The 20,601-nt window shown below is 40.4% G+C and overlaps 1 protein-coding gene across 1 annotated transcript in view; it reads left to right on the top strand.

Annotated features, from left to right (window-relative positions):
- Window positions 1-14,122, top strand: part of FAIM2 (Fas apoptotic inhibitory molecule 2) — a 60,035-nt gene extending 45,913 nt beyond the window's left edge. Inside the window, exon 12 of the mRNA XM_027844410.1 lies at window positions 11,616-14,122. Within this exon, the coding sequence (XP_027700211.1) occupies window positions 11,616-11,765 (150 nt within the window). The 3' untranslated portion in view covers window positions 11,766-14,122. The remainder of the gene's footprint in view (window positions 1-11,615) is intronic.
- Window positions 14,123-20,601: the final 6,479 nt, after the last annotated feature.

Raw genomic sequence — 20,601 nt, 5'->3', positions numbered from 1 at the left:
TTATCTTTATTGTTGGCTTATTTTATTATTGTATTTGTTTTTTTATTGTTAATTATACATATATTTCAGATTAACATACACACACACACACACACACACACACACACACACACACTGATTTACTTCACATCAAAACACATCGCCCTCCACAAAGAAAGGTGAGACTGTCACCTAGAGACCACATCATAGTGAAAAATGTTCAAGGACTCTGGTCACCAACAAGGTACCTTCCTCCTTCTGAGAAGAGAAAAGGTACTTCTGGTTGAATAAGGCACAGGTCCCCTCACTTCTCTTCCCTTCCAACAACAGCACTGCTGGAGTCTGTAAATTTCCTGTGCCTGGGAGCCATACACTCCCATACTGAGACCTAAAAGACTTCCAGTTTAAAAGAAATCATTTTGGAAGCCTAAAACACACATCTAATTTATTTTGTTCTTTTAAATTTGACTTATCTGTTATGTGTGTGTTTCAACTTGAGTAAGTTGGAATCAGTATCTTCCCAGTGTAGTTGAAGTTTGTTTTCTTTCAGTGTTGTCTTTGTTTATGCTGTTGTAGTCATTTTTCATAATATATGTTTCCTCTGATTTTGGCTAGTTCACTGTATATCAGTTCATCTTCCCAAATTTCTCTGAATTTTTCATGTCTGTCATTCATTAACAGTAAAATACTATTTCATTATATTTATGTATCATAACTTGTTCAGTCTTTCCCCAATTGTTGGGCACATCATTCCAGCTTTTTATTAATGCTGCTATGAATATTTTGGTATTTCTCTCATTTATCTCCTCATTGGATCAATCTAATAGTGAATCCAAGGCTATGAACAATTTAGTTAACTGTTTCTGACCAATTCAAAATTTCAAGGACAGTTGCATTTATCTATAAATAACCTTTGCCAGTTTGATTTCCATGAGGCGATACTTCAGAGTTATTTTAAGTTATTTTGCATTTCTCTGATTATGAGTAATTGGAATCAATCGTCCAGTGTCTACTAAGCATCTACTATGTGCCAGACACTGTGATAAGCACTGGGGATACAGAGACAAAAATTAACCATTTTGCTCTCAAGAAGCTGACTTTCTTTTGGGAACAATTTTTTAGATATTTGTTGATAGATTACATTTCTTCTTTTGGAAACTGTTATTATCCTTTGATCACACATCTACTAAGGGAGAAGGGAAGGGAACCAGCATTTATGAAACACTTACTATGTGCCACGCACTATGCTAAGTGATTTCCATGTATTATCTCATTTGATCCTCATAACAACCCTGTGAGGTAGGTGCTATTATGACTCCATTTTACAGTTGAGGAAACTGAGGCAGTAGAAGTTAAATGACTGGCCCATGGCTATACAACTAGTAAGTATATGAGGCTAGATTTGAACTGAAGTCTTCCTGACTTCAGACCCAGCTCTCTATTCACTATGCCTCCTAGCAGCCTCTCCTAAAGAATGAGACTGCTTTTTTTTTTAATTTTTAAAGCTTTATTGATGCGTTGTGTTTTGTATAGCATCATTTCCAAATATACTCTTATCTGTGTTCTCCAGTGAGCCTTCTCTTATAACAAAGACATGTCTTTTTTTCAAAAGTATTTCAGCATAACCAGCCAACACACTAACCTCATCTGACAACATGCGCCTTGTTCCATACTTGCAGTCTCTCACACTTCCAATGAAAGATGGGGAGATGAATTTTCTCATCTCTTCTCCACAGCTCGTTATTTATTATAATTACATAGCATCCAATTTTATTCTATTGTTCCTTTGGTTTACATTGTTGTAGTCATTGTGTATATTGTTTAATTAATTCTGCCTGCTTCATTCAGTGTAAGCTCATGCAAGTCTTCCCTTATTTCTGAATTCTTCCTCTTTTTAGAATATAATAATATTCCATTAACATCAAATACAGTTTTTGGCTATTTCTCAGTTGATGGGCACCCACTTAATTTCCAAGTCTTTGTCACCACAAAAAGTACAGCTATGAATGAATGTTTTATTATTTATGAGACCTTTCTCTCTTCAAATTCCTTGAAGTATATGCCTAGAACTAAGATCTCTCCAAATATGTTTTTAACATAGTTGGACCAATTCACAGTTCAATCAACAATATATTAGTGTGCCTATTTCCTTTTTTCTTTCTTAATTATTTTAATTAACAAAATTTTATTTTTTCTTCCTCTTGCCATCCCCCATTGGAAAAAAAAAACCACCTCATAATAAATATATGTAGTCAAGCAAAACAAATTCCATCATTGACCATATTCATAAACATAGCTCTCATTTTTTACCTTTTTCTTTTTAGAAATTATTTATTTATTTTAAACATTCTTTTCTTTTTAAATTTTCCTTCCACTCCTTCCCCACTCACTGATAAGGTAAATAATATTATATCAGTTATACGTGTGAAATCATGCAAAACATATTTCCAAATTAACCATATCACAAAAAAATATAAAGAAAATGAGAAAATTATACTTTAGTTTGCACTCATAGTTCATAAGTTCTCTCTGTAGGTGGATAGCATTTTTTCATCTTGAATCCTTTGAAATTGTCTTGGATCATTATAGTGGTTAGAGTTGCCAAGTCTTTCACAGTTGACATTGACTTTCACAGTACAACATTGTTGTTACTGTGCACAATCATCTTCTGGTTCTTCTCACTTCAATTTGCATCAGTTCATATGAGTGTTTCCAGGTTTTTCTGAAATCTGCCTGCTCATCATCTCTTATAGCACAATAGTATTCCATCACAATCATATGCTCCAACTTATTCAGCCATTCTTCAATTGATGACCTCTTTTAATTAGATCTATTTTTGCTTTTGCTTTGTCTGAGATCACGATTACTACTCCTGCCTTTTTTACTTCAGCTGAAGCATAATAGAGTCTGTTCCAGCCCTTTATTTTAACTCTGTGTGTAACTTTCTGTTTCAAATGTGTCTCTTGTATACGTATTGTTGGATTCTGGTTTCTAACCCATTCTGATATCCACTTCCATTTTATGGGTTAGCTCATCCCATTCATATTCACAGTTATGATTGCTGTTTCCCTTCACCTATTTTCTTGTGTTTATCCTTTTCTCTCTTTATTTATCCTATCCCTCCTCAAAGTCTGTTTTGCTTCTGACCACTGCCTCCCTTAGTCCACCTTCCCTTTTATCACACACACACACACACACACACACACACACACACACACACACACACACATACACACACACACCCATATCTCTTATCCACTTCCTCTCCAATTTCCATATTGGGTAAGATAGATTTCTATACTCAAATGAGTATGTGTATGTGTACACATGCATGCACACACATAATATGTGTATATATGTGTGTGTGTGTGTATACATATTCTTCCCTCTTTGAACCAATTCTGATGAGAGTGAGGCTTAAACATTGCCTGCCACCACCCCATTTTCCCCTCTACTATAAAAACTCTTCCTTGCATGCCTCTTTTATGTGAGAAAATTTTCCCCATTCTACCTCTCTCTTTCCCTTTCTCCCAGTGCATCCCTTTTTCTCACCCTTACATTTTTTTCTAGATCATCCCAACATTATCAACTCATACCTGTTCCCCCTGTCTATGTAGACTCCTTTAAACTGCCCTAATAATGATAAAGGTCTTAGGAGTTACATGTATCATCTCTCCATATAGGAATGTGAACAGTTTAACTTTATTGAATCCCTTATGATTACTCTTTCATATTTACCTTTTTATGCTTCTCTTGAGTTTTCTTTTTGAATGTTGAATTTTCTATTTAGCTATAGTCTTTTCATCAGGAATGCTTGGAAGTCCTCCATTTCATTTAACATTCATTTTTTCCCTTGAAGGATTATACTCAGTTTTGCTGGGTAAGTTATTCTTGGTTGTAATTCTAGATCATTTGCCTTCCAGAATATCGTATTCCAAGCTCTCTACTCCTTTAGCATAGAAGCTGCTAAATCCTGCATAATCCTGACTGTGACTCCCCAATATTTGAATTCTTTCTTTCTGACTGCTTGCAATATTTCCTCCTTCATTCAGGAGTTCTGGAATTTGGCCATAATATTCCTGGGAGTTTTCATTTTGGGATCTCTTTCAGGATATGATTGATAGATTCTTTCAGTTTTTATTTTATCTTCTGGATCTAAGATACCAGGGCAGTTTTCCTTTATAGTTTCTTGAAATATGATGTCTAGGCTCTTTCTTTGATCATGATTTTCAGATAGCCCAGTAATTCTTAAATGATCTCTCCTCAGTCTATTTTCTAGGTCAGTTGTTTTTCTGGTGAGATATTTCACATTTTCTTCTATTGTTTTTCATTCTTTTGACTTTGTTTTATTGTTTCTTGAAGTATAGTGGAATCATTAGCTTCCACTTACCCATTTCTGATTTTTAAGGAATTATTTTCTTCAGTGAGCTTTGTAAGTCTTTTTCCATTTGGCCAATTGTTTTGCTAACGTGTTACTTTCTTCAGTATTTTTTTGTTCCTCTTTTACAATGCTGTTAATTTTCTTTTCATAATTTTCTTTTCATAATTTTCTTATATCACTCTCATTTCTTTGCCCAGTTTTTCCTCTACCACATTTGTCTCTTTCTGGAATTCTTTCTAGCCATGGGTCCAGTTGGCATTTTTCTTTGAGGCTTTGCTTGTAGCTGTTTTCACATTGTTGTCTTTTTCAGAATTTGTGTCTTGATTTTCTCTGCCACCGTAGTAGTAGCTTTTTATGGTCAGGTTCTTTTGTTGTTGTTGTTTGCTCCTTTTCTCAGTATATTTCTTCACTTTAAACTTTATGTTAAAGTTGGGCTCTACTCACCTGGAGATGGGGAGGCACTATGCCAAGTTTGAGGCTTTTTCGTGCTGCTGTTTTCAGGGTTAGTTCTGTGAGTCTGCAAGTTTTTGGTGCTTCCAAGGTGGTATTATTCTGGGAAAGCCATGGTCATTGCTGTCTTGGTCTGCTCACTGGTCTTTACCCAGGAAGAGCTCCTGCTTCCCTGCAACTGCAAGTGCTCATGCTTCCCTTGGCCCTGGAACTGTGACCAGGACCCCTGCTCTCTTGTAACCAAACACAAGCACTCCTCTCCACTCTGTAACTGCAATCCAGAACTGCTTATGAGCAATAGAGTTGCCGATCAGTGCCTGCTGCTCCTAGTGCCAGCAAAGCGCCAGCCGGTAATCTCTTTCTGACCAGTTGTCCAACCCTTTTATATCTCTGGGCAGAGAGCTCCAGAAGCTGCTGTTGCTGCTGCTGTTGCAGCCCACTGCTGGTGCTCCTATTATACCCACCCCAGTGTTACAGACCTCTCCTGTGGATGTCCTAAGTTGTCTTGGGTTGGAAAAATGTTTTCTTTTGAGGCAGTTAGATGGCACAGTGGATAGAGCACCGGCTCTGGAGTCAGGAGGACCTGAGTTCAAATCTGGCCTCAGACACATAACAATCACTAGCTGTGTAACTCTGGGCAAGTCACTTAACCCCAATTTCCTCACACACACGAAAAATGTTTTCCTCTGACCTTTTGTTATCTCTGCTGCCCTAAAATTTGATTTGAGCCATTATTTTAAGGTTGTTTGGAGAGCTATGTTGGGAGAGTTCAGCTGAGTCCTAGATGGTACTCTGTCATCTTGGTCTCTCACTTTGCACCTTGAGTCCATCATCTCTCCACCATGAGATGGGTAACATGGTTCATTACTGGACCTCTAAAATCTTGGTTGGTCATTGCACTGATCAGAGTTGAAGCTGTTGGTCTATCGTATTGTCCTTGTATAAATTATTCTCCTGATTCTGCTCGCTTTGCTGTACAGAAGTTCCTACATCTTCCCAAGTTTCTCTGAAAACATTCCTTTTCTCATTTCTTACATCACAATCATCTTCCACTACATTCATATACCATAATTTGTTCAGCCATTCCGTAATTGATAGGTACCTGCTTCATTTCCAGGACTTAGATACCACAAAAAGTGCAACTATCTCTGAATAAATATTTTGGTATACATGGAACCTCTGTGTCCTCAAATTACCTGGAGTATATGCCAAGCAGTAAGATATCTATCTGGGTAAGAAGATCTGGCCATTTTAATTACTTTTCCCACATAATTCCACATTTGTTTTTAGAATGGTTAGACCAATTCACAGTTCCACCAATAATATATTAGAATAACTACTTATCTTTTGTCATATTTGCCAATTTGCTGAATAGGAGGCAAAACCATAGAATTGCTTTAATTTGCATTCTTCATATGATTGTTGATCTAGTGCAATCTTTCATTATTTATTAATAGTTTGTGGGTTTGGTTTTTTTTAGAACAATTTGGCCATGTTTTTTGAGCATTTGTCCATTAATAACTGACTGGCTCTTGGTCTTATATATTTGTTCTCTATATATCTTATATATATATATATATATACACACATCTTATATATATGCATCTCTATACATCTTATATATATATAAGTCTTATAAATATATATGTCTTATATATTTGTTCTCTATACATCTCTATACATCTATACATATAGCCCATGTAAATGATGATGATGCTTCTTCCAGCTCCCACCCCGAGTAATGCTTGGGGGTGCGTCCTTTTCAGAAGTAATGGTAGTGTTGATTTGATTACAATTTCTGGAGCAAGAAGCCAAAAGCAGGAGTTAGGAGGTAGAATAGGAGAAGGAAAGATGAAGGGAAAGGACATATAGAAAGTGACCGCTGACTTTCCCTTTTACCTCTGCATTTCCTCCAGTTTTTTCCTCAAAAGCTCTTTGAAGTTTCAAGCATGAACTTTTTCTTTGTCCACAAAATGTAGATTCAATCAATAACTTCTTATTTATATTCAGACGTTCTAGGTAGTTTTATTTTTTCCTCTCTGCAGTGTAGTACTCAGGTGTTTTGGTTTGGTTTTGGTTTTTAAATTCTACCAAGTTCTTCTTAAGATTCTTAAGTTACATGTGTAACTATCCCACCTTCAAGTGAGTGTCTTAGGTAGAGAATTCACACGTGCCTTCAATATATTGTCTTTTTGTTTTTCTCTGCCAAAGTTGCTTCCACCTCTGTATTTTTAAGGTTCAGAATGTCTCATTTTCTTTCTCAGAACCACTACTTCTTTGGAGAGTTTTCCATTGTGTGTTCTAAGTTTTCTCTCCTGTTGTTTGTCTTTGTTAATTCAGCTTTGAGAGCTCTGATTTCCAATCTTTCTTTTTAGGTATCAGGGGTAAGGTGCTAGTAGAGAAATACCCTAAAAACTAGTTTATTTGGAATTCTGTCAATAGGAAATAATCTTTAACAGGTACATCCTATTACTAATATAATAATTACCCTGAACCACAACAAGCTTCTAAAGTGCCTTCATAATCATCAAAGAAATATTAATTGTTAAAATATATTCAGTTTTGGTATTATTTATATTCTTTTAATATTTTGATTCTTTGAAAGTCCATGGATAGGACTTAGAGTAGCTATTTATTGAGGACAGCATTTTTCCAGGAACCTATGGAAGCTCTGTCCGTGACCCAGAGTTTCTTGGACAAGAAGCGTCCTTATTTCTGGCCTTCAAAGTGATCTGATGAATGAGAAGGCATGGATGGCTATCCTAATATCTTCTTTTGAAAGTTGTATCTTTCTTTTGAATCATTCTGTAGTTTTTTTCTTTTGTTTCATTTTCTTTGGGAAGCCCACAGAATTCTTTTTTCCACTGAAGATTTTTGGTTCACTTTCCTTCATAGGCTATTATACTATGTTTTATGGCCTTTAAAACTTTTTGTTGTTCAGTTTTTCTTCTGTCTTTGTGAGTAACATTTGTTTTATCTGTTCAGCATCTGACTTATACACAGCCTTTCTCTCTTAGTTTTTTTTGTCTTTCATTATTTTTCCTTTTATTCCCACTAGCTTACTCCTGACTTCCCTCCTATCTCTTCTAGCTCTTTCCTTTTCCATTTCTGCACAGACCCCTTGAGATTGGGCATCCTCTCAGTCTAATTGGGTTGGGAGCTCTGAGGATCTGGCTAGGTCCCTGCTTGAAGTAAACTCTGTAGAGAAGACCTGATCCTAGGTAGGATTCTAGTCCCCTTTCTGTTGGGCATGGAACCTCTTCCCCTCTGGCTGGCTGTGCAGTGCCAAGTTTTCTAACCCCTGCCATAGCTGGAATCCCTTTCCTTCAAATGGCTGGGCAGAATTAATGTCTTCTTACTCTTATGGAGGAGGGGCTGGGAGAGACAGGGTAAGGAGAGGGGATTGAGATTTATTCACTACCATGGGAGAACCAAGCAGGATCCCCTACAACTAGACCCTTTAAATAGAAGTTTGCCAGGTTGCTTGAGCTGGCTGCCTGTGCCCAGAGCACATGGTGGGCTGAGGGTTGGGTTGGTGAGTGGGAGCTTTAAGTATATAAGTTCTCCCTTATTATTTCATGAGTTTTTTATATCCTACTGTATTTCTGTCTTCCCATATTGAAGATTTACCTTTAATTACTCTAGATTTAGAGTTTCTTCCTTTTGAGACTTTTTAGGCTGGCTATATATTAAACCATGGCACCTATCCCCCAGGCTTGTTGTGAGGATAAAGATAATGTACAAAGTCCTTCACAAATCTTAAAATGTTATACAAATGTTAAAGTGTCTTTCTCCAAGATTCCTTTGCCTACTCTGCACCTCAAGTGTCCTGGGAACAAATCCAAATATTTTTAGCTCTTGCTTCATTCTTCACTTGTCTTAGGAGCACCCCTAACAGAGTATACTAGCTAGCATTTATATAACACCTTAAGGTTTTCAAAGCACTTTCCGGATAGTATCTCATTTTTTTCCTCACTGCAACCCGGAAGGTAGGTACTACTATTATCCCCATTCTACAGATAACATAAGTGAGTCAGGGAGAGAGGTTAAATGACTTGCTCAGGATCACACAGCTAGAAAACATCTGAGGAAGAATGTGGACTCAGTCCCAGAGTTCTACCCATTGAGAAACCTACTGACTGACTCAAAAACAAAAGGCAGAATCCTTAGAATTCTGGTGTAACACCACCAAAGAGTATTTGCTTTTTAAGAGGGAACTCTTGCAAAACTCAAAGAAAGAAAATTATGGGAAGGGAATAACAGGCAGTGACGTTGACATATTGAGGTAGGGATCCCTGTCCATGAAGTACTCCCTTATATCACACTGAAATCCTGTAGAAGAAGCAGAATGAGTGACTCTACTTTAGTACTTTTCTGATCCTTTACTTTTGCAATCACTTCTGTAGACACATAGACTGTCCTGTCTCAAAGGAAACCCAGAGCTTGGTGGTAACTGAAACAAGAGGAGAAATCCTGTATATACCACAGTTCCCATCCCTAAATGTTTTCTTTCCACAGATGCTACCTTTCCAGATTCTTCTTCTCAGTGCTGATACTCCCAGAGCCTAGGATCTTGCCATAAAGGCTCTCTTTGTCTCACTCTTAACCTCCTTTCAGTCCCTCTTTGTACTCCCTCCTTTCGCCACCCTTCACTCCAATAAACCAGTCAAAAACTAAAAAGTCCTTAGAAGTAGATCGAGTATTGGACCTGGAGTGAGGAAAACCTGAGCTCAAATCTTGCCTCAGGTACTTACTACCTATGTGACCTTCAGTTTCCTTATCTGTAAAATGAGGATAATAATAACACTTACTTCATTGGAATAATGTGTGTAAAGTATTTTATAAACCTTAAAGAGCTATGTGAATACTAGCTATTATTATTATCATCAGTATTATTATTACTAGACACTCTCGGGATGTCACCCAGATGTGTTCACCTCCTACCTTCTGGAAGGTCACACCCTCCTATATTGACCTGGAAAAGCATTAAAGGCAGGCTCTATGACAAATGAACGGGGTTTAGCTGAGGGTGGGATTAGAGTAATGGTGATCTGGAACAATGCTAATTGATAATGTAAAATGAGAAAATTGGTCTTTAGTCCTTCCCTGTCAACTTTCCAATCAGGATCCTTTTCCTCCTTCCTGCCCTTATCAGTGTCCCTTTTCTTCAGGGTCTTGCTCTCAAGTGACTATCAGCTAAGCTGTTCTGTTGATAAGGTTTAAGGGAGAAAGGTAGGGAAGGGAAATAACATTTATTAAGTGCCTACTATATACCAAGCTCTGTGCTACATGCTTTACAAATATTATCTCATTTGATCCTCACAACAACCTTGGGAGTTAAGTGTTCTTATGATCCCCATTTTATACTTGAGGAAACTGAGGCAGAGAGAGGTTAAGTGACTTGCCCAGATTCACACAACTAGTAAATGCCTAAGGCTGTATTCAACCCCAGGTCTTACTGACTCCTGGCCTAGTGCTTTATCCACCTAGGTTTAACATCACCCAAGGGTATTTGCTTTTTAACAGCGACCTCTTGCAAAATTTAAAGGAAGAAGATTATAGGAAGAGAATAACAGTCAATGATGTTGATATATTGAGGTAGGGATCCCTGTCCATTAAGTACTCCCTCATGTCACACCAGACAGACAAGCCAGCAGGTAGCCACCTGGACCTTGTGAGGCTGACCAAGGTCCTAGATTGAAGGCTTGGTAGGAGTTAAGGGCTTTTGAAAAGAAAAAGGAAAAAAAAGCAACCTGGGTCTTATGCACAAGAGACGGAAAGAAAGAGGAGCTGTCCTTGCTTAGGACATGTAAAGGACAGCCTATGTTAAGTTGGGCAAGTCACTTCCCCTCTGTGGATTTCAATTCTTTTATTAATTTATTTTAGTTTCTTTTCCTTTTTTCAATGAACAAAAATCTGTTTTCACTCCTTTCTACTCTCCCCTCCCCCGATTCAGTTTTCTTATCTATAAAATGAGCAAGTTGGACTGTCTAGTTATCTAATTTCTGATAACCTCTGAGGTCCTTTCCAGCTCTCCGTCAGTGATCTGATGAGATACAGTGAAGGAGCTGCTGCTGCAGCAGCTTAGGATTCCAGGCTGTACAGTTGGAGTGTATGGTTAAGAACAAAAAACAAAAAACACCCAGCCGGGCCAAGCACAGCCCTTTGCCCACTAAGGACTCTCTTCCCTATGGAGAAGTGATTGTTATGCAAATCACATGCAAAAAAGAAAACTGGAGTTCAGTCACTCCTCCAGATTCATACAGTCAACCCACTATGTCAAAGGTAATGTAAGATGCTGGGATTTAAAAAAAAAAAGCAAAAGCAATCCCTGCCCTCAAGGAGCTTACTTCTTCCATTGGGGGAGAGAATATGTACCTAAAGATACATACAACATAGATACAAGACTGAACCCAGATCTTTTGGTTCTTACATCTAATACTTTTTTTTTTCCATGATGCCACATTGCCTCCTGCAAATATGGTCCCGGAAGAATCATACATAAACTAGATTAATTTATCTTATAGCTGAGAGATCTCTGAGAGATTGGGGTGGAAAACAGGTAGGTTCAGAATTGGTGTGTATGAGAAGAGGGTTAGGAATGGTTTAGTGCAGGGGGTAAAGGGCCCAATGGATGAGTCTATGGGCCTGAGCAGCCAGGTATCAGCAGGACATTCCCAACAGAATTTTGATGAGGGACACCAAAGATCAAACCAGAAGATCAACCTCATAACATACGCTAGTGGCAACCCTTCTCAGAACAGTCTCTGACAGTAATAACTCTTTCTCCCTTTTGCCCCTCTAGTTCCTGGCGTTTGACACACAGCTGTTGATGGGAAACCGGCGCTATTCCTTGAGCCCAGAGGAATATATTTTTGGAGCACTCAACATTTATCTGGACATCGTCTACATCTTCTCCTTCTTTCTGCAGCTTTTTGGCACCAACCGAGATTGAAAAGGCTTCCCTTTTTCCAACTCCAAGAAATGCAACCCGTTTGTCCCCCTGTAACATCCATCCCCTGCTCTTTCCTAGCCCCTAAGATATAGCACTAAACATCATCCTAGCCATTATCCCTCTGCCAGCTATGCTCCTTCTACAGCATTCTTGGAGTTATTTTCTGTAGGTTGTATATATGTGAGGAATTCCAGAAGCCTAAAGGACTGGAGTCGCTAAATTTCCTGCTTCCCTGACCATCAGGACTCTCATTTCCATTTCCAAACGTGAGATTGTAAATCCAGTGTACTCCCTATCTCCTACCTTAGTTTTGGGGTGTTAAGAGTCCAAGGGATAAGGCAGACAATGGTGTAGGAACTTAGATGTCAACATAGGGACCCAAGGGTGAGCTGAATCCTGAACCCCAGAAGATTTGGGAGAAAACTGTTTCCCCTCTTTGTCACTGCCCTCATTCCTACCTTTCCCTGGGTCAAAAACTGAAGCATTTTATGGAAGGGGATAAGTTGGCATAAGAGGGTAACATAGCCTACCAAGATTCACACCCTGAAGATACACAGAAGCGGCATGGTGTAGTAGAGTCACAGGAACTGGGTTTGAGTCTTGTGTCAGCTGTGCTCTACGTATGTGACCTTAGACAACACCCTTAGCCTCCCTAAGCCCCAGTACCCTATGTATAAAATGAGGTCCTTTCTAGCTCCAAAGCTATGAGCTTGTCTGTGATACTATTATACTTGGGGGAAGAAAATGAGGAATCCTGTTTAAAGAATGGCAATCCTTAAAATGGCCCTTCATTGTACATGTGGGAGTTTCAGTTAGATCTGTGATTGCGTTTCCAACACAGTGCTAAAAAGATGTATGTGTAGAGTTGGGCCCCCTGGAGTAGCAGGGGCAGGGAGAAGTGAGCCCCTGCTAACAGTCTTGTCTAAAGGTCTGCTCTGATGCCTCTGATAGTGAGACAGGGAATAGAGGTACCAAGCTGAGTCACATATCAGAAGGAGATCACAGCCTAAAGAAATAACAAGTCAGTGCCCAGATATGCCCAATCAAAGGAGTTATTTGAGAGATGTAGAACAGCCCTTGATGTACCTTCTGCCTCCCTGTGGTATAGAGCTGGCTAAAAGAATTGAGAGTCATTTCCCTTCTAGATCCTCAAGTTGTCTTCCTAAGATTCTAAGGACTGGAGAGGACTTGGGATTGGTGAATAGTGCAAAGTAGAAATGGTTCCTGGGCCCTACTCTGGCGAGTAACAGAGAAGAGCCTTTAAAAAAAAAAAAAGTACTGGTTTGGATGGGAGATAGAATAGCTACTGTGCCGGGATCCCCGGCAGGGGAATCCCTTCTCCCTCCCCCCATCCTGGGGTGGCCACCTCTCTGCACTCCATTTCCCCAAAGTGCCTCCCTAGCTTGTTGCCTTGCCAAATAGCAAACCCAGGTCTTAAATGCCCAAGCCAGAGCCTATCTCTACATACTCCAAAGAGAAGACACTTCTCACCCTTCCCAGCTTCCATTCTCTCCCCCTCTTCAGTCCAGGTCACCCCAACCAGCTGCTTTCCCCAACCTCCCCTGAGGGGTCAAGTGTGCCCCTTCTCTCCTCTTTATCTTCCCATCTCCTCAGTTTGGAAACTGGCCAGCCTATGGCTAATTCAACCAGGCCCCTGATAAGAACCGGGTTGTGATGAGGCTGGGGCCCCTTTTCGCCTGGGCGGTCAGCTGGGATCCTGGGCAGGTGCGTGTGCGTCAGCCACCTAGCCTCTGGCAGTGTAGCCTGCATATGGGAGGGGACTCAGTTAGTGAAGCCTGGGGGCGTGGGGGTGGAGAGGGAAGGAGCTGGCTACTCATTCATGCTATGGTGGCTCTGGTACCAGTGGAAAATTACTGGATGAAATGTTGAAGCCCCTCACCCCAGCCATCAGAGTTCCTTCTTCCCACCTTTCCTTCTAGCCTCCTTTTTGCATGCTCATTCTGCACAGGATGCCTGTTGCATGAGCAAGAACTTCCCTGGGCTTTGAGGCTGAGCTAAGATTTTCCATTTAGGGAAGGAAGTGGGATGTTCTAAATTCCCCATACTGCCCCTTGATTCCCACCCCTTGGTACTTCTATCTGACAAGGCCCAAAAGGATTGAAAGCTTTGTGATATCTTTGAGTATTCAAGGGGCAAAGGTACCTGCCAACAGGGGATTGGAGCAGGAGGCAGTTAGCTGGGCTGTGGCTAGAGTGGGGTGATTGGGATTCTCAGAGTGGTACAAATTTAGAGGCCCCTCACAGCATATATATTTCTTCAGCAGGGTAGAAACAACTGAGCTTAGTGCCCAAGTAGCAAGAACATGGGAGCAGCTAGGTGGCACAGTAAATAGAGCTCCGGCCTTGGAGTCAGGAGGACCTGAATTCAAATCTGATCTCAGACACTTGAAATTTACTAGCTGTGCGACCCTGGGCAAGTCACTTAACCCGATTGCCTCACCAAAAAAAAAAAAAAGGTTTAATTACCAAATAGCAAGAACAGTTAAACTAGAAAGCTACCTAAAGGTGTACTTCTTCCATAGGCACCCCAAGTGAACTATGCAACCCAAAGCAGAGAGGCCTTGCTGTGCCATAGAGTTTCATTCTCACCTTCTGAGGAACTGGATGCTTTTAATCCTGTTCGCCCCAGGTACATTTTGCAAAGTTTGATCCGGTACAAAAAATGCTGTTTACAGCTCTGGGAATCAGAATGGGCAGGCTAGCTTGTGAGATGTAGCCTGAGTCCGGAACATTGGGGAAATTGATGCCGTTTTTGATGATTCGAATCTTCTGATATCCCTTTTACTTCCCATGGAGAGATCTCCCAACCTGATCGGCCTGAGGCTGGATTGGATCCTGGTTGTTAGACAAGTCTTCTCCATGCTCTGTGCCTCAGATTCCCCATGCGATGAAAGAGTAGAGTGTTGAGGACCAGAATGGTAGGTGCTAGGAAATTTTGGATCTTGAAATGATTGAAAAATAAGATTTGTCATTTAGCTGTGGATAGTAGAGACACCTCTTGCTTTCTCAGTCTTCACTTCCCCAAAAATGGAGCAAAAGATTTTTCCAGAATTGAGAACTAAACATGTAGGGAGAGATCTCAGTCTATCCTCAGTTTAAAAGCAAAACAAAACAAAACAAAAAAACACCTACCCCTATTCAGAATGTGACTAGGATATAGAAACCAGTGAAAATCATGGGAATCACTGTGGTTCCTTTCTTTGTGTTTGTTGAGCTAAAACCACGTGCTTGATTCCTTTGTGTGCTATGGGAAGGAGTCTGAAGTTTTGAATGATCTCAGCATTTCAGGAAAAGAAACTGAGGCCCAAGGAGGAATCAAGTTCACAAGATTAGGGGGAAAGGATGCAGATAGCCCACCTCCCAAGTTTTTTTTCCTCCTCCGGGAAAGACACAGGAGCTGGTTGGAGTCGTGAAAGACAAGCCCCAGAAACACCTGGATGAACCTTTTGAGGAGAAAGGGCGAGGAAGCAGGAATGCAGGATTACAAGAAATCAAAACTGGGCAGGTGCCACAGGCTGGAGAGGAAGAAGGGTCATTCCCACCCCCCCTCCCTTTGTACCTCACATTTTTGTTGGGGGTGAAAAATAGAGCTGAGGACAGAACACTTTATTAAAAGACCAAGGAGTACCTGAGAACTTGACCACGGGCAAGAGTCCAGCCCAGGGGAGGGGGGGAACTATATTTCCAGAGCCAGACTGGGAGGTGAGAGTTCATGGGAATCTCTGGTGTCACTCCTACCAAGATCCTCTACATAAATTACTGTCCAATCCTGCTGAATAAAGGCTAAAAATATAGCAGATCTTGATTTCTTCAGGATCATGCAGGGGAGACCCTAGGAATCCTGTTTCCTTGATTAGTTTTCCTCACCATTTCCCTCCCCCATCTCTTTGTAATGATGAGATACTTTGAAAGTTGCTGCCTCACCCTGTCCAATACCTACCTGAAAGTCATCAGCATCTCAGGTTTCTCACTATTAAGGGATGGGTTTTGACATCTTTGCTGCCCCCATGTGGCACTTCAGGGCTGAGCTGGGAAAGTGGATTCAGGACCTGGGATCAGGAATCAGGGCTGATTTGCCACAAACCCCTCTAGCTTGTATACGTTTGTTTCTCTGTTGCCTGAATTCCTCTGATGTCTACCCCATGGCTGACACTTGTTCCCTTCATTTGCCTAAATTTCTTCCCGTAGGCTGTCAATGTCCCTGGAGCAAGAATAAAAGCAATTATGGTCCCAACACCCTTTTCTCTTGATTGATTTGTGTTACTCTCCATCTCCTGCCTCAGCTACTGAATGATTCAAGAAGGGGGGTGGGGCCCACAGGAGTGATTCACTTTCAAGTCACTTGGCTTCACCACGGTGCTAACACTCTCAAGTATATTATTTTTTATTTTCAGCTATTATTACGAGAAAGAGAAAAAGGCAGATCTCCACCTGCAAGGCCCTAGGGATCCTAGAATTTAACCATTCCTCATGAGAGCGATGTGCACATCACTTCTGAATATATTTGTGTTCAAAGTTCACACATACTGTTTTCTCATTGGATTGCAGCAGTCTGGAGAGTCAGGTAATGCAAATAGCAATAGCCTCATTTTGCAGATGAAAAAAATTGAGTCTTGTAGATGTTAAGTGACTTGTCCCAAGTCACACAGCTACTAGGTGCCAGAGGCAGAATTTGAACCCAGGTCTTACAACTCCAAACTCAGTGGTTTTTCCACCACATCACAGCTGCTTAGTAAGATGATCTACAGAAGAGGAAGCATGGTCTCTGCCCCTTAGGGAGTTTTCAGGTAGGGAAATCAAGCAGGTGGTCAGGCACTATGGTAAAAGGGAAAAGGACTGGGAGACAGTCAGCAACATTTATTAGGTATGTACTGTACAAGACAGAGGAGAGTCAAAGGAAATAAAAACACCATCCATGCATACATAAAACATGAAAACACTTACAAAGGAACATATTAACAAGTATAAATTCATATGGCCTGAATTGAGTATAAACCCTAAAAAATATAGATTAATGGAGTGCCCAGAGTGAGAAGAACATTAATCAGTGGTTGTTGTTTGTTTGTTTTAAAGGAAGAGACGTGAATAGGTAGAGCATGCTAGATTGTTGGGTTATGACCTCGAGCTTTCCAACTACAATCTGAAAACCGCTATAAATCCCTTAGAACCACGAGCACTGAACAATTTAGTAAAACCTCAAAGTTATTTTAATTTGCATTTCTCTCAGTATTAAGTGATTTGGAACAGTCTCATATAGTTATTAATAATTTTCAATTCTTTTGAAAGCTATGTTGTTCCTCTCATTTGACCACTTATCCATTAGGGAATTTAATCAACGAGAATTGATTGAGCCCTATTATGTTCCAGCCAAGGGGGATACAAATGTAAGAGGTGGTTCCCCATTGAGACCACAGCAATATGGATAGAGAATCAGTTGCAGAGACTGATAGAGAGAACAATAAAACTTGAGGAAGCAAATGTGGCTAAGCTAGAACAAGAATTTCAGGGTATAAGATAACCCCCCAAGAACTGCAGGCATGCTTAACTCATCTTAAGGAGAAACAAAAGTTCTTGAAGTGTGATCCTCTGCTGAACAGAATAAACCAATTTATGAGAGATTTCCAAGCTGCAAAGGATAATGGAACTTGGAAAAACTCAAATCAGTCTAATGCCAGGACACCTTCCCATGTATAGGCTTTGTTGTTGTTCAGTCATGTCCAATGCTTCATGACCCCATGAACCATAGAATGCCAGGCCCTTCTATTTAGTCAATATTTCCATTATCTCTTGAAGTCTGTCCAAGTTCATGTTCATTGTTTCCATGATACTATCTGTCTGTCTCATCCTTTGCCATCCACTTTTCCTTTAGCCTTCAATGTTTCCCAACATCAGGGTCTTTTCTAATGAGTAACATCTTCTCATTATGTGGCCAAAGTATTTAAGCTTCAGCTTCAGTATTCGACCTTCCAGTGAACAGCCTGAATTATTTTCTTCAAATCAAGTAAAAGATCAGCTCTGGTCACCCAGACACAAGGGCAAGTGCCTATAGAGAATCTGCTGAGAGAAGAAACAGTAGACAAGAATATTGACCTGGGAAAAACAAGGGATCATGGCCATCGAATGCAAAGACCCTGATAATAAAGAGCAGGTGAGGAAGTTGAGCTACTTTCTGCTCCATTGATGACCTGGATGAACCTAGGAGTGATGTGTGTATCCAAGAGGAATGCAGAGGCTTGAATCCATGAACACAAGAAGAAGGAAACATGGCATCCCACCCCAAAAGTGAACTCGACCTCAACATTAGTTTCATGTGGCTTCCTTCCATGTGGGTTCATTGGACCCATCACAGAAATGACAGAAAAGATTGGAAATGTGATGTGCAGCACCGTATTTAATAGTGGATCCCACAGTGGGCATGCTCCAGACCTTTTCTAGACAGGTCACAAAGAAGATTCCCTTTATCTGTGTTGCAAGAATTCAGAAAACCATCTGAAAAAAACTGCTAATAACAGTATCAATGAATGAGCCTTAGAAGTCTGAATGTCTACAGAGCTGTTGTGCTGACCTCATTGTTGTATACCAGCACCATGCCAGGAAACTGAACCGCTTCCATTTGAATTGTCTTAGGAAGATTCTGAAGATCACCTGGCAGGATAAGACACCAGATACTGAGATCCTTTCTCGAACTAAACTGCCAAGCATTCAAACTCTGCCTCATAGGGTGCAACTCTGATGGGCTGGCTGCGTTGTTTGAATGCAAAACGTACACTTGCCAAAAAAATTATTTTATGGAGAACTCACGTAGGGTAAGTGTTCACGTGGTGGTCAGAAGAAGCAATAGAAGGACACTGTCAAGGTCTCTCTTAAGAACTTTAGAGCTTATTGTGTGACATGGGAGACACTGGCACAGGACCACTCAGCATGGTGTGCCCACATCAGAGAAGGTGCTGTCCTCTATGAGCAAAGCAGAATTGAAACAGCTCGCAGGAAATGCCGGATGTGCAAATCTAGAGAAACCACCCCAAATGTTCACACGGACTACTTGTGCCTAACCAGTGGTAGAGCGTTCTGAGCTCATATTGGTCTGATTAGCCACAGCCAGACGCACTAAAACTTGACTCTCACGTAGTGATGTCATTTTGGTCCCTCTTGAGAATGAAGGACAACAACTAACCAACTGTCTGTGTCTGTTACCTATAGTAGCCCTTTCATCTTTAACCTTGCACTTACTTTCCTAAAAGAAAGGGGTTGGGTCTAAGTGAAGGGAGGGGACAATGATTTGGGGGAAGGGATTTGTTTTCTAAGGAGTTTGATTAAGAACTATTATTTCTTTTTTTCAGGTAAGTCTGGGAAAGACTTTAGACTGGAAGAATATTTTTCTTTCTTAATGTTTTCTTAACTAAAAATGAAGTTTTAATATTCTTCCCCTTTTGTCACTCCTCCAGTTCACTCAGAACAGGGTAGCTTCCACTGTCCTCTCTTTTCCAGAGAGGATCAGAACTGTCTCTCTTCAATCCAGTGGTGCTGGCCTCCTGGCTGGCCCACAAACAACACACTCCATCTCTCAGCTCTCGGGCATTTTCTCTGGTTGTCTTCCATACCCAGAATGCTCTCCCTCCTCCATTCCAACTACAGACCTCCCTGACTTCCTTTAAATCCCAACTAAAATCTCATCTTTTACTGGAAGCCTTCCCCAACCCCTCTTAATTCTAGTGCCTTCCCTCGGTTAATTATTTCCTATTTATCCTGTGTTTAGCTTGCTTTGCATGTTTGCTTGGTGTCTCTCCCATTAGATTGTGAGCTCCTTGAGGACAGGGACTGTCTTTTGCCTCTTTTTGTATCCCCAGAGTTTTGAACTGTGCCTGACACATAGTAGGTGTTTAATAAATGTTTATTAATTGATGTTCCAGCATGTCTCACAAATCCTGCTCCATCTGTTTCCCTTTGAAGAAAACTTTCTGAGCCCTAAGGTCCTAGGACTGAAAAGATAAGGCAGAAACAATTGCTACATTCCCAATATAAGGGAATAATAATATTTACACTGTCTACTTCACAGGATTATCATGAAGAAAGTGCTCAGCAAAACTTAAAAAAGCTATGCAAATGGAAGGGGTTTTTGTTTTTGTCATTTGGTCCTCTACTTATAGAGCCTTAGTGTTATCTATCTAAAAGAACAGGGATTTATGACTGTCATAGCTATAGAAATATGGATGGAATTCAATTTTGTCACCATACTGTCATCATGCCTTACAGGCATACTGCTTACTTACTATCCCTCACACATAATACTCCATTTCCCATCTCTGGCCTTTTGGCTCTTTCCCATGCCTGGACTGTACTTCTTCCTCACCTCTGCATCATAAACTCTCTCTCTTCCTTTAAGACATAACTCAACACCTATCAGATTGACCAACATGACAAAACAGGAAAATGATAAATGCTGGAGAAGATGCAGGAAAATTCAAACATTAATGCATGGTTGGTGGAGTTGTGAAATAATCCAACCATTTTGGAGAGCAATTTGGAACTGTGCCAAAAGGGCATACCCTTTGACCCAGCAATATCACTTCTAGGGCTATATCCCAAAGAGATCACACAAATGGGAAAAGGATCCACATGTACAAAAATATTTATAGCAGTTCTTTTTGTGGTGACAGAGAATAGGAAATTGAGAGGATGCCCATCAATTGGGGAATGGCTGAACAAGTTGTGATATATGAATGTAATGGAATACTATTGTGCTATAAGAAATGATGAGCAGGCAGACTTCAGAAAAACCTGGAAAGATTTGTATGGACTGATGCTGAGTGAAGTGA

The sequence above is a fragment of the Vombatus ursinus genome, unplaced genomic scaffold (genome assembly GCF_900497805.2).
Source record: "Vombatus ursinus unplaced genomic scaffold, bare-nosed wombat genome assembly UNPS02014941.1, whole genome shotgun sequence".
NCBI lineage: Eukaryota > Metazoa > Chordata > Mammalia > Diprotodontia > Vombatidae > Vombatus > Vombatus ursinus.
The sequence above is the reverse complement of the archived record's forward strand: the minus strand, read 5'-3'. Positions and strand labels throughout refer to the sequence as shown.